General features: G+C 38.7%; 1 protein-coding gene across 15 annotated transcripts in view; it reads left to right on the top strand.

Moving 5' to 3' along the window:
- The window catches only part of CCDC148 (coiled-coil domain containing 148), a 281,502-nt gene that overhangs the window by 150,800 nt on the left and 116,402 nt on the right, over positions 1 to 14,300 (top strand). For all 15 annotated transcript variants that reach the window (XM_049106215.1, XM_049106213.1, XM_049106210.1 and 12 more), the window contains one exon: positions 4,095 to 4,235. In XM_049106215.1, coding sequence (XP_048962172.1) covers positions 4,095 to 4,235 — 141 coding nt within the window. The remainder of the gene's footprint in view (positions 1 to 4,094; positions 4,236 to 14,300) is intronic.

Genomic DNA, 14,300 nt, shown 5'->3' with positions numbered 1-14,300 from the left:
TGGACTCCACACTCAGCGTGTTTGCCCCTCTCCTCTTTCTCTAAGATAAATAAATGGATAGATCTTTTAAAAAGTAAATAATAAAAATAAAAAAGCATAACTATATTAAAATCATACCTAAAAATTTCAACAATATTTTCTTAATAGTATCAACTAATTAATCAATATTAAAACATTTTTTTGTAATTTATTTTTTCATTAATTTTACTCAAATAAAAGCCAAATATAATCTACATATTGCATCTAATTGATATGTTTCTTAAATCTCTTAATCCATAGTTCTCCTTCCTTTTTTCTTGTAATTGTTAAATTCCTTTAAAGTTTTTCAAATTTTAGTGGATCCCCTGGTGGCTCAGTGGTTTAGCACCTGCCTTCAGCCCAAGGCATGATCCTGGAGTCCTGGGATGGAGTCCCACCATCAGGCTCCCTGCATGGAACCTGCTTCTCCCTCTGCCTGTGTATCTGCCTCTCTCTCTCTCACTCTCTCTCTCATGAAAAAATAAATAAAATATTTTTTTAAAAAGTTTTTCAAATTTTAGTTTTGCTGATTGTATCCCTATACTATTGTTTAATATATTTCTCCATTAGCTGAATTTCCTGTAACCTGATAGATAGGTCTAGAGATTTGATGATATTCATTTTTAGTTTTTGGTAGGAATACTTCAAGGAAGGTTGTATATTTCCATCAGGAAGCCAAAATATCTGTTTGTTCAGTGTGTTCAGTTGTTACCAGCCTGATTTTTCCAGTACAAAGTTTCCCATCTGCTATTAACGTGAAGTGTTTAGTAGCTATTGATGATCATAAACAAGAATTTATGATCCTTGTTTAATTAGATGTTACAAAATGGTATATTCTAATGCCTTGATTTCTTCTTCATTTATTAGGTTTTGTTTAAAAAGGTCTGTTTTGGTAAATTAAATAGAAGGTAATTATTGAGCATCTATGATGTGTTAGTACTCTGCTAGATGGTATGAGGAAGACAAAATACATGTGTATCATGGACCCTCTTGTAAATAAAAATTAAACATTATGCTCAAAATGATTAGAGAGCAGCTATGGTTTAGTAAGTGAAATAAGAAAAATGATCATGGGTTGAAGAATGTTTCATGGGAGATGTGGGACATGTACTGACCCAAGGAGCATTCTATGAAATAGGGGGAAACTGAGGGTGTTCCAGGTAGGACAATAGTTTGGACCATACCATGAGGCTAAGAACAAAAATAGCCACATATTCACATAATGCGAGATTACACTTAGTTAAGTTAAAATGGGACACTGATTGTAAGAAAACTAAATTACTTAGGTTCTATTGGGATAAATTGGCATCACATCATGAACTCTGGTATTTTTCTCAATATATTTAGCAGATAGACTTTGGGTGATCTAGGAACCTACTGTGAAGTGGCCTAGGGAAATTCAATACTTTAGAAATTGATTTGTCATAAGTAAAACTCATCTAATCTTAAGAAATATAAGGTAGCCCAAGTCAGATATAAAATGTAAAGAATTAGTTATTTTGATAGGTATATACAGTAATAAAAAAATACAAACTGCTTGTGGTTCCATAGGACAACCCAGGATATTTGAAAGAAGAAGCAGGTGCACAGGGCTTGTGAAGCTGTGGTGGAGCTAAAGATGTTGAATTTAATTTTTAAAAATACTGTATTTTGGGTGCACATGCAAATAGTAAAGGCTTTAAGCATTTTTTAGGATAGGATTGTAGGCAAAAAGACAAAGCTGATACTGTACATTTTAGTCAAACACAGAGAAGGATAGGTTAACTCATAGGAGACACACATAATAAGTATAGAGTGGCTGAGGTCAAAGAAAAAGTGTAGCAATAGGGGCAGCTGGGTGACTCAGTCGGTCGACCATCAGACTCATGGATTCAGCTTAGGGTCTCAGGGTCAGGAGATTGAGCCCCACGTTGGGCTCCATGCCCAGCATGGAGTCTGCTTAAGATTGTTTCCCTTTCAGGAACCCTGGGTGGCGCAGCGGTTTAGTGCCTGCCTTTGGCCTAGGGTGTGATCCTGGAGACCCGGGATCGAATCCCACATCGGGCTCCTGGTGCATAGAGCCTGCTTCTCCCTCTGCCTATGTCTCTGCCTCTCTCTCTGTGTGTGACTATCATAAATAAATAAAAATTTTTTTAAAAAAATTTTAAAAAAAGATTGTTTCCCTTTCTCTCCCTCTGCTCTCTCACACCCCACTCATGCTCTCTCTCTCGGAAAAAAAAAAAAAAAAAGGATAGCAGTAGAGTTGAGGATGGAGAGTGGACACAGAGAACAGGAAAAGAAGAGAGTGCTATCCATCGGTGGAGAAGCAGAGAGAACAATGTTGTGGGGCAGGAAGTAAAGAGCTTTAATTGGGAAAAGATGGTCAACAGGCCAACATGATGTAGCAGCATCACTAGCAGCACTTGATAGAACACTTGATTTTAATACAGTACGTTACAGATGGAAGATGGTTTATAGGAAGGAATGGTTTGGGAGTGGGAGATCAGGATAGAAAGCATATGATCTTATTCTAGGAATGGGCTTCCAAAGAAGAATGTAAATATAATGGCCAGGATATGCAGCAGATGGAGAAACCTAGGTGTGTCTGAAAACCAAGAGTCTGAATTTCCTTGGTTATTTTTTTTAAAGATTTTATTTATTTATTCCAGAAACAAAGAGAGAGGCAGAGACACAGGCAGAGGGAGAAGCAGGCTCAATACAGGGAGCCCGATGCAGGACTTGATCCCAGGTCTCCAGGATCACACCCTGAGCTGAAGGTGGCGCTAAACCGCTGAGCTACCTGGGCTGCCCCCTTGATTATTTTTTTTTTTTTTGAAGATTTATTTATTTTAGGGAAAGAGAGTACATGTGAGCAAAGGGATGGGGAGAGGAAGGGGGAGAAAAGCAGACTCCTCACTGAGCATGGAGCCCCTCTCAAGGTTCCATCTCACAACCCTGAGATCATGACTTGAGCTGTAATCAAGAGTTGGGCTTGAGCCACCCAGGCACCCCTCTTGATTATTTTGATAAATAGGGGAAAGTATATTTTTAGAAAACAAACTTTGAAAAATGAAAACTTTCATGAAATGATGGTATTCAGAGATAAGGAGATAATCAGTATTATTATTTTGGTAAACTTCCTTCCAAGTCTTTTCCTATGTATACATACAGAGATGATATTTTATATTAAGGAGATCATACTACTAATGTATGCATACTACATGTAAAAGCATGTGCTTTTTTTCATCTAATAATATGTTGTAGACATTTTTAATGTCAGTGAATATAGTTATAGACTATTCTTTTTCAATGGAAGTCATTACATGAGGGTACCATAATTAATTTAAGCTACCTCCTGTTGCCAGACACTTAGGCTCTTTCTAATTTTTCTATTTAAGCACTATAGTGAACATTCCTGTGGATATATTTTTGTGCACTTATCTAATTGATCATCTTTGAATAACTTCCCCAAAATGTGGTTGTGAGTCAAAGGCTATGCACATTTTATATTGTGATATATATTTATTTACATATTGCCCGGTGTCGTTTAGAAGTACAGAACCAGTTTTGCTTCTACCAATAATACCTGTCAGTACCCAGAAAGTTCTTTTAAATGTCTTAAAATTTTTCTTCACCTTTATTCAGGCTCATTTCCCTCACTTATAATATAGGAAGGATGAAATATAACAGTGGTTCTTAAATTATTTAGGAGCTTAGTATCATTTGAGAATTTTTGAAAACTGTTGACCAGAAACTAGAACTGTTGTTACAGAAAAACACCTATGCAAAAACAAAAATTTTTACATACTGTTTATGAGAATTCATAGATTTTTTTGAAGTCAATTCACAGACTCTTTAGGGTCTCAGGCCATGAATCTAAATGAAAAATCCCTGAATGAGATGATTTTAAAGTTGCTTTCTCATCTTATCACTAATACACACATCTTGCATATATATCATGCACATATCAGTCATATGCACACAGAATTTTAATGTGTATTTGGAAAACCTTTGCTTGATATAGAATGTAGTCTTATTATGTCTGCAAAATCACTTGAGTGGGTATAGTTATTGGAATGAATTTCCATTTATTTCAGGTTCTTCAATGGAGAGCTCACCAGGAAGAGATAGCAAGACTGGAAATGGAAATTTCTGCCAGAAGAAGAGAAAAGGAGGAGGAGAAAGAGAAGCTATGGAAGGAGAAAGAATTGTTACAAAGAGCAGAGAAGAAAAAGAAAGTATGAAATCTGTTGCTGTGAATGTGTGAACGAATGCTTAGTTGTCTGATTCAGCTTTGACTGATCTTGGTGTTTGGCATGGAATCATCAGAGGCAGTTCTTAGAAAGATTCATAAGGTTCTAGTGGCGTCTTGCTTCAGTTCGTTTAAGCTTCAAAGATTTGTGGACATGGAGGAGAATCCACTTTACTGACCTGCAGGAGCACAGGTACTTTTAATTAGAAGAAATGTGGTAGGTAAAGAAAGGATGGGATTTATGACTTGTCAAGTCTTGTACTAAGTAGGGACTTGGAAAGATAAGAGGATACTGGGATAGCATTTTGGTTGACTGCAGTGGAGCAACTGACTGTCAAGAGATGTCTTTGCTGATAAAATACATTGTACCAGAGTCAGAGCAATTCATGGAATACCAAAAGGCCTCTTCAAGAATTTACTTCTTGACTTGTTAGAGTGTTTGTTTTTCATTTGCTGATACAAATGCATCACTCTACTTTTGAGCAAATGTTTGCTTCCCACTTTTCAAAATATTAGTCACAACACTTATAAACAGCTTTAATGATTGCTGAAACTGTGGGAAAAAAAGTGAATTTGAGGCAGGATTTTAAAAATATATCTGGGATATTTATTTAGTTACTTGTGTTTGTTACACCACAAAAATGGATAAAATGAACACATTAGTACTCATCACCTAGCACTGAAATTGTTAATGTTTTTAATTCTTTATCAGATTTATTTTACAGATAAAGTTGAAGTCCTCTCTTGAGGATTTACTCAGTACCACTTCTTACCTCCTCAAAGTCAGACTCAATTATAAATTTTATTCCTATCTTTTCTGGCCATCTATTGCTTTTGACATCTTTTAAGGTATGGTTTGTGACTTTTGAATTTTTTTCGTGATTACTCTCATATCACTCTGAGGCATGTACTTCTTCATTCAACCTTATATTTTTGAGATAGAGCTATGTGAATAAGCAGGAGACATAGTTCAGCCCTTCTCTGCTATAGCCTTCCCTGCTATAGACTGGTTCATTAGAGAAGTAGGCTGCCATTCGTCACTTCTCTTAGTGATTGACACTACATTTCTAAAGTTTTGTTCTTGTTCGTGCTGTAGCAGCTGCCTTGTTCATGTGGACTGGGCATGTGTGCCTGGCTTTCTCTATGGTACACTGAGGAAGAGAATTACTATGTGATATGATTTGTATGCTTTCAATTTTATAAGAGTTTTTTTTTTTTAGTTTATAAGAATATTATAAAAATATTATCTTCTTAAAAAATATTATCTTCTTTTTGACTTTTGCCAATCTGATGAATGTGAACAGTATCCTAGTGTTTTATTTTATTTTTTAAAAGATTTTGTTTATTTCTTCATGAGAGACAGAGACACAGGCAAAGGGAGAAGCAGGCTCTGTGCAGGGAGCCCAATGTGGGACTCGATCCCGGGACTCCAGGATCACACCCTGAGTTGAAGGCAGGCACTAAGCCGCTGAGCCACCCAGGCATTCCTCCCCCTCTTAGTATTTTAAATTGGATTCATCTGATCACTTGTGAGATTAAAAATCCCCTCATGTTCATTGGGCATTTTCTTCCTCGGTGCATTGCCAATTAATACTTTTTGTTTGTCTCTTCTTTATTAATCTGTAGAAGTTCTTTATAAATTCTGGATACTATTTCTTGTTGTCAGTTATATGGGTTCCATATATTTTCTTTCAATGGTCCTCTGCCTTTAAATTTGGTTTATAGTGTCTGGAGTTTCACAGAAATTTAAAATGATCAAATAATCAAAGTTATTAAACTTTTTTCCTTTTTTGAATTGTGTTTTCCTTTATGAACCGTTACCCGATAGTGAGAGCATCTTTTTTTTTTTTAAGACTTTATTTATTTATTCTTGGGAGACACAGAGATAGAGGCAGAGACACAGGCAGAGGGAGAAGCAGGCTCCATGCTGGGAGCCCATGTGAGACTCGATCCTGGCATTCCAGGATCATGCCCTGAGCCTAAGGCAGACGCTCAACCACTGAGCCACCCAGGCGTCCCAGTAAGAGCATCCTTATGGAGAGTTTTGTTCACTTCTGCTTAGGGCCCTATACATTTTACTGGCCCAGGACCACGTGGGTTACCTGTGAGATTGGGAACCTATTCTGGGACCTTTCAGAGGGTGCTCATCTAGCACTCACGCACAGCACCAGCCTGGGATCTGCTCATGATCCCTTTTTCCCTCTGGTCCCAAGCAGAAAGTTAGCTCTCATGTCACTTTTCTGGGGAGTGGTCCTGGTGTGTCTTGTTCCCATTTTGTATACGGACAAGTCTTACAGGACTTTACTCTTTTTAGGTGGCACGATTTCAGCTCTCATGTACACAAATCTCACAGCTAATATTAAAGACCCAGCCACCAGCTCCTCAGGTCTGTATCTGGCCCAGTTCTGCTCAGGGTCCTTTGGTTTTGGCTCTTTACTGCTCTGACTTTGAGTTCCATCTTTATCTTCAGGACTGGGGACTCTGTGTGTTTGTGTGCTGTTGTGTTATAGTTTATCCAAAATTTCTATGTCAACTCAGACAAACTGACCAAAGTTCTGGCTACCTTTATATGTACTACTAATCCAGACTCTCTTTGTTCTATTTTCTATGCTAGAAACAATTTTAGTTCTTTGGTGTTTAACAGCAGTTTGACAGAAACACACTTATAGTTTCTCAAGTCAGAAGCTCCCCCTGACTTGAGACTGATTGCTTTGTCAGCTGGTGCTCTGTTTTTCCTCATCTACTGTTTCACCTGCCTGGACTTCTCTTCTTATAAGTTAGCAGGTGTAGAGATAGAGAAACTATTCCATGTATAAAACCCCACCTAAGGATTTCTGAATAACAAATAATCTTTTTCCTAATTCTTCTTCTCAGCAGTTTATCTTTTAGGGAATGACACTGTCTTTTTGCTGGAATAACATTTTAATTTGTATCTAGTGCCAAGGTTTACCCTGGTAGATGCCCAACTCTTTTCAAATTGACCTTTAAATTATTAGATCATTTTTTCTTCTGTGCTTTAAAACTTGAGTTGAATATAGCATTCACAGTTTTCATAGTTTTATCTCAAGACTCAAGGTAAGTTTTGATTCATAGGCTGTTTGGTGATAATGGCAATATTTCAGAAGCATCTCTCCACTTTTGAAATTATTGTCATGATAAAAGCAAAAGATAATGTCTTCCCATAAACCAACCCTAGAAGCTATTGTAAGAAACAAAACTACTGTGCTAGGTGAACCTTAAAATGCCTGATATGTAATATTGGTCCCAGTACCAGCCTTTCACTAGATGTAGATTTTGGATGGCTTGAACAACATAAAAACTATTCTGCATCACAGAGTTTTAGGAGGTTTTTTGCTGCTTGATGCCTGGAGTTCTATGGGGTCAAAGCAAAGATAGTTACAGCCTCACTCCCAAAATAGAGACTTCAAGCAAGGCTTACATTAAAAGGAGACATATTCCTTCCTTGCTCTAGCATGTTACAAATTTTCTCCCAGTTTTACTAATTCTTAATCCAGCACTGAAGCCTCCACGTTGTACAGCTAAGAGATGGGAAGCATTATCAGGAAAGTCAGAATAACTTCACCAGCCATGGCCCATCAGCCATGTGACCTTCAGTCTTACCTCAGAGATGTTTCTGGGGAGAAATCTATCATTTTGTGATCTCTTAACCTCAAGTGACATCATATCAGTAAATATCAATAGACCCAGACTTCAGTAGAACCTTGGCATTTAGGTGGTCCCCCTTGTCCTCAGGTGATATAGCAAATACTCAGAATTATATTCTTCCACAGATAATCAGAGGAGAGCAGAAAGTCTAAAATAAAAGAAGGTAGGCTATCATAAACAGAATGCAGGCTAGAAGGCTAGAACAGTACTGCTTTCCAGAAGATTCAAGAAGCTCTGTGTTTAGGAGGGAATACAGAGTATCTTTTCAATTCAGATCAAAGCTATTCTCTCAGTGTGGGAATCTGTGGGTTCCTATGAGAACAATTTATCATGAAATCCCTTACCCAGGTTTCTTTTTCTTTCTTCTTCTTCTTTTTTTTTTTTTTTTTTACCCAGTGTTTCTTAATCTAATAATGTACTGATCTAAAGAGCTAAGAATGGTGGGGGTGGGGAGGTAGACATAGAGAATGATAAAAAAATGAATTCCCAGACTATAAACTCTACTTCTTCAGGATTGTTGGGACTTAAAGGGGGCTAATGAATAACACCTGTGATAGGCAGGCTTCTAAGATGAGCCCCAAAATTTCCTGCCCTCCTGGGATACATATCCTATATAATCACCAGGACTATAACTTCTGTGGGTTAGGTTATGTTATATGGCACAGATAACCCCGAGAAAGGGAGATTACCTGTAAGAGCTTGGCCTAATCACATGGGCCTTTTAAAAGTACAGAGTTTTCTTTAGCTGATGACCCACAAGAGGGGTCATCAGAGATTTAAAGCATGAAAAAGCCATGACTCAATAGTTTGGCTTGAAGATGAGGAAGTCACATGGCAAGGAATGTGTGTAGACTCTACTGGCTGAGAGTGGCCCTGGACGATAGCCAGAAGGGAAATGGGAACCTGTAACCTATGGTTCTGCAACTGTAAGGAACTGAATTCTGCCAAAAACAAGAATAAGCTTGGAAGCATAATTTCCTCTAAAGCTTCCATATTAGAACTCAGTTTTGTCAGCACCTTGATTTCATTCTGGTGATGTCATGGGCAGAGAGCCAGGTACACCATGTCGGACTTCTGAGTTGAGTGTTGTTTTAAACTGCTAAATTTGTGGTAATTTGTTACAGAGCAATTAAAAAACTAGTACAGTTTTTGGTATCTAGAAGTGAATTGTTGCCATAACAAATACCTGAAAATGTGGAAGTAGCTTTGGAATTGGGAAGTGAGAAGAAGCAGGAAGAATTTTAGGAACATAATAGGAAAAAGACTAGAATGCCTTGAACTGATTTAGTAAAAATATGGATGTTAAAGATGTGGCTGCTGAGTCTCAGAAGGAAGAGATGAACATAGTCTTGAACTCTGGGGAAAGGAGGGTCACTGCTAGGTGGTGACAAGGAGCCTAAGGAATTAATTCTGTGCTGCAGTTAGGTGGAGAACATTCCTGAGTAATGAACTTCATATGTGATGAGCTATAAGATTTCCAAAGTGTTGAAGATGCCACTAGGGTTTATTGCTACTTATAGTAAAAAGAAGAGATTTGATGCTCTGGGAAATTCTCAGCCTATCTAAGTGGCAAACAGCTCCAGAGTTAAGAGATTATTGCCATCATCATGCCATACAGAAAAGGCTGAAAGTGTGAATATACAGCCCTTTGTTATAGCCTTGCAAAGAGCACAGGGTCAGAGTATTCAGTCATATAAAAGACCCTTCCAAGAGATTAAGAGTGCTTCTCATAGATTTCAAATTAGAGAGACTCTGAAAGTTTAAGAGTGATTTCTCTCAGCCACTTCAATAGAAAACCAAGAGAGAGAGAGAGAAAGGATTATCTCAAAAAGACCTGTGGTTGTGTGGCTTTTGTCTAATGGAGTGAAATCCCCATAAAATCTGCAAAGGTTCACTTGGTTCTTGAGAAAATTTTATCAGAAATACTGCCAGCTTGGACTGAAAAGGACAGAGTGAATACGAAATGAAAGGAAGCTCATGGACCTCCCAAAATTCTCATGGCAGGAAACAGGCTGATAAAACTACTCAGAGACTTGGCATTTCTAATACTTCCACCACTAGACCAAACCCACCCATCTAGGTTCAGGTAAAATTACTCCTCACTTCTCACCACCTTATTATACATAGAATAGTTGTATCAGCTCTCAGTAGGATATATTGACAGTAAAACTGTGTATAAACCCAAGGGGGTCACTAAAGGTCCAAATAGGATAATCGTTTATCCATGGGTTTATTCATTTATTCAATAAGTGTGTACCAAGTGTCTTCAATGTGAGACACATTATACACAATCCTTCATGCAATTCTAAGAGGTCACCCTACTCAAACAGAAATTGCCCCTTTTCTGGTATCTATCTATCTATCTATCTATCTATCTATCTATCTAAGTAGGCTCCATACTCAGCATGGAGTCCAATGTCAAGCCTAAACTCATGACCCTTAGATCAAGACCTGAGCTGAGATCAAAAGTTGGACACTTAACCAACTGAGTCGCCCAGGTACCACTCTGGTATCTTTTTAAAGGGCTGTGTTTACCTGCTCCACCACGAAGATAATATGTAATTCTTGGTTAGGTTAGTAGAAGCTCTTACTAATAATACAAAAGGGTTTCTTTTAGCTTTAAATTTTATGAGTAGACCAAAAAGAAAAATTAAATAGAGAAAAATTAAAAATACAAAATGGACTACATGGAGTTTACAATTAAATTATGACTACATAAGTAAATTAAGTATTTATGCATATATACACAGTATTTACAAATGGATATACTTGTGTATGTACATATGCACACACATAATTACAGTGTGACTTTCCCAGTTCTCTCAGTGGTACTGATAGCTTAAGGAGTTTAGGATAGCGCCTTTGCCTTCATTCATGTCGGGATCTCCTCTTCTCTTATTTCCTGGTCCTGTATCAGCAAACCATACTTTGGTATCTATCCTCATGATGGCCCATGCTAGCCTGATTGCTTCCTAGTGTGAATCCTCTTATGCCAATAAGTTATTAGTTTTGCTATAATTGATCAAAGTTCAGGCCTTAGTGTATGAACATTTTGCCCTGCCTGACTCCAATAAGGTTCACCAACTCTCTATTAATTTTTTTTTGTTTTTGTTTAGGCTTTTAATTGCTACTGTATGCATTTGTGCCCTGAACTGCAGGACATAGAACTGTCCTATGCAATTTCTTTCAAATGCCTGTGACTGCTTGCCTTTCATTTCCAGTGAATTCTCTGCTATTGCAGAGGGAAGGTGATATAGATTTGAGGATTTAGGTAGTGGGATAAAGGCTTAAAGAGCCTTTAAGATAAGAACACTACCTGGACAACATCCCTTGGTTAAAGGAACAGCACACATGCACACGTGTGTGTGTGTGTGTGTGTGTGTGTGTGTGTGTAAAAGAGAGATAACTGGATCCCACTGAGGCTAAAATGACTTAAGATATAAATATTGTAAATGTATTTAATGTATCACTAGGGACCAACTGAACTGTGAACTTACAAAAAACATTATGGCAGCACTCAGCAGCATAGTAATGCCATGACACTCAGGTGATCTAAAATGAGCTTAGAGCACTTTTTTACATTTTCATAAAATGGAGAATATAGAATATAAAAGTTCTGATTGATGCCTTGGACCTTAAAAATATGTCTTTGAAACTCTCTGAACTCCAGTTTGATCTCTGCTTTAATATACACCCACTTAAATTTCTCACTTGCAAACATCCTCTCTTTAAAGGAACCACCTGCCACTAAAGCCAAAGTAGCACCATCTGGCTAAGGCCCAGTCTGTTGAACTACCTCCCAGTTCTCTCAATTACTAACTCCCAGAAGTGTAAAGTTGCACTCTTGTGAAAAGGGGTGATTGTCTTTTAATTATTGGTCTTTTTGTTTGAGAGTCTGATGAAATACCACAAATGAGGGAGCTATAAAACCTAATGAGTAAAGTAACTATCAGGATATTATAATAGTTAGAAAAAGAAGATAGTGAATGTATATTTTTTGTAAAAATGACTCCAAATAAATTGGGTTCAGTTTATTATTTTCTGAATTTTTAATATTGGCCCTCTGAATAATATTAAGTAAAGAAATTAATGTAATATGGGAGGTTTAATTATCCAAAAGAAATCAAAGATCATATAATTTTAAAATATTCATAATGTTCCTGATTTTGTTATTAAAGTTTAGAAATGGACATTAACTTAAGCTTATTAATTAACTGATTCTAACATTTCAATATGAGACTGAATGTACATTCAAATGCACAATTATCAATCAACAGGTGACATGAAGGTAGGATGGTAGTCCAAGCAGCTCACTTTTCTAGTTTCAACTGTATTTAAAAATTAACATCTCTAGGTGATGTCACCAGGATGGTGACATAAGTCATTCTTGATTTCATTCCCACTCAGATAAAGAACTAACATCTCTTCAAGAGCAAGACAGCACTGGGAGAATTCTAGAACATGGGGGTGAGGCTGAAGCTGGCCCCTGTACCAGACATCACATACTGCATGAGAAGAGTAAGAAAAGGGGCTACACATTGACACTGCATTAATCCTCCACCCAGCATCACACAAAGAGGTCTCCCTTGAGCCTCCAGTTCCTCCAGTGGAAAAAGGCCAGGGGCGATGACCAGCTTCCCCTAGCATTTTGAATCACTTTGTGGGAGCCCCTCCTCTTCTCTCATACAACAGGGATTGCAGGGCAATCTGCAGGGGCCCAGCTATTAGGGATCTGTAATGGAGAAGGCTGAAGGTGGGGCTTGCAACAACCAGCACACAGATCTTGGCAAACTGAGTTTGTACCCACAATGTCCAAATAGTAATCACAAGAGTAGTTTTGCTCATCTGCGGCACCAAGTTGTGGGTGCAGATCTGCCTAATTTGGATCCTCAGATAGGAGTTTTGCCCACCCTGGAGCCTAGTTTGCCCATGTCCAGTCAAGGTGCTGAGTCATAGCCTCACCCACTGTGGAAAGTGCCATCCAGTCCCCTTTAACCAGAAGGGGTTGTAACAGTTTCTTGGAGCTGTGTGGTCCAGTGACACTTAAATTAAAAGGTGAGTGGACAAAACTGATAGCCCCCAGAGCAAAGCCACAGGGCATGGAAGCTTCCTATGCTATGCATAGGTAGGGGGAATAATTCATTGACAAGTCTGAGGATAGGTCCCGGACCTTCTCCAGTAGAGATCCTGTTTGGGAATTTGAGTGTAGCCAGGAGCATCCCTTCCTTCATATTCAGGCAAGGGAGCTGAGACACAGGCCTACCTACTGTGGAGAGTGTCATCCAGCCTCATCTGACCAGAGGTAAAAATACCCTGAAAGCTGTGTGGTCCAGTGGTACTCAAGTTGAGAGAAGGGCAGCAGAGCTGATAGTTTACAGAGCAAAGGCAGTAGTCAGGGAACTTGGGGTGGAGGTTGGCTTCATTAAGACAACACACAAAAGCAGTTTTAGAGCTGCTCTTCCATTCTGCCAGGGCAGGGGATTTAATTCATCACCCTGCTTATTGGTGAATATAACCTTTAACCTGTCCAGCTAGGGAACTTAACCAGAGCACCTGAGAAGTTGCATAGATGATTCAACAGCCCTTCACATAGTGGCACTTGAACAGAGAGCACAGCCTATGGCTTCCCTCATCTGCAGAGCAAACTGGTGGCCTCACCTGACCAGGGAATTCAGTGCACAGTCAGGCCTGATTTGGTTTCCCAGACAGTGAGTAGAACAGACCTTGGGCCATGTCCTGCTGTTCTGACAGTGCAGGGAGTCTAATTCATAGCTCCATCTATTACTGAATATCATATCCAGTCCCAACCATCTAGTAAGCCTGACCAGAGAATTCAAACAACTGTGGAGCCCATCCTATAGCTTCACTTGTATAGAGAACCAAGCTAGCAGTCCTATTTAAATGTTCTCAGTCAATGGCATATCCCCATCCCTGTCCTCAGAGCTTGAATATTTCCCTCACCCCAAAATAGGCCATAACAGTAAGCCCCACCTACCCAAAGACATTACCAGCAGACACACCCAGAAACCCAAACTGAGCCTACTGGTGAAGAACTGTTCCTGCCAAAGCATACCTGTAAAGTCTGTAAGAGGAGCTCCATGACTAAAATGCACAGAAGCCAACATAAGGAATCAGATAAATATGATACCACCAAAAGGAACTAATAAAATTCTTATAACTTACCCTAAAGATAGTGAGATCTATGAACTCTCAAAGAAATTCAGAATATGGGCAGCCCTGGTGGCTCAGCAGTTTAGCACCACATTTGGCCCTGGGTGTGATCTTGGGGACCTGGGATCGAGTCCCATGTCAGGCTCCCTGCTTGGAGCCTGCTTCTCCCTTGGCCTGTGTCTCTGCCTCTCTCTCTCTGGGTGTGTCTCATGGA

The sequence above is a fragment of the Canis lupus genome, chromosome 36 (genome assembly GCF_003254725.2).
Source record: "Canis lupus dingo isolate Sandy chromosome 36, ASM325472v2, whole genome shotgun sequence".
Taxonomy (NCBI): domain Eukaryota; kingdom Metazoa; phylum Chordata; class Mammalia; order Carnivora; family Canidae; genus Canis; species Canis lupus.
This window is presented reverse-complemented; position numbering and strand designations above follow the sequence as displayed.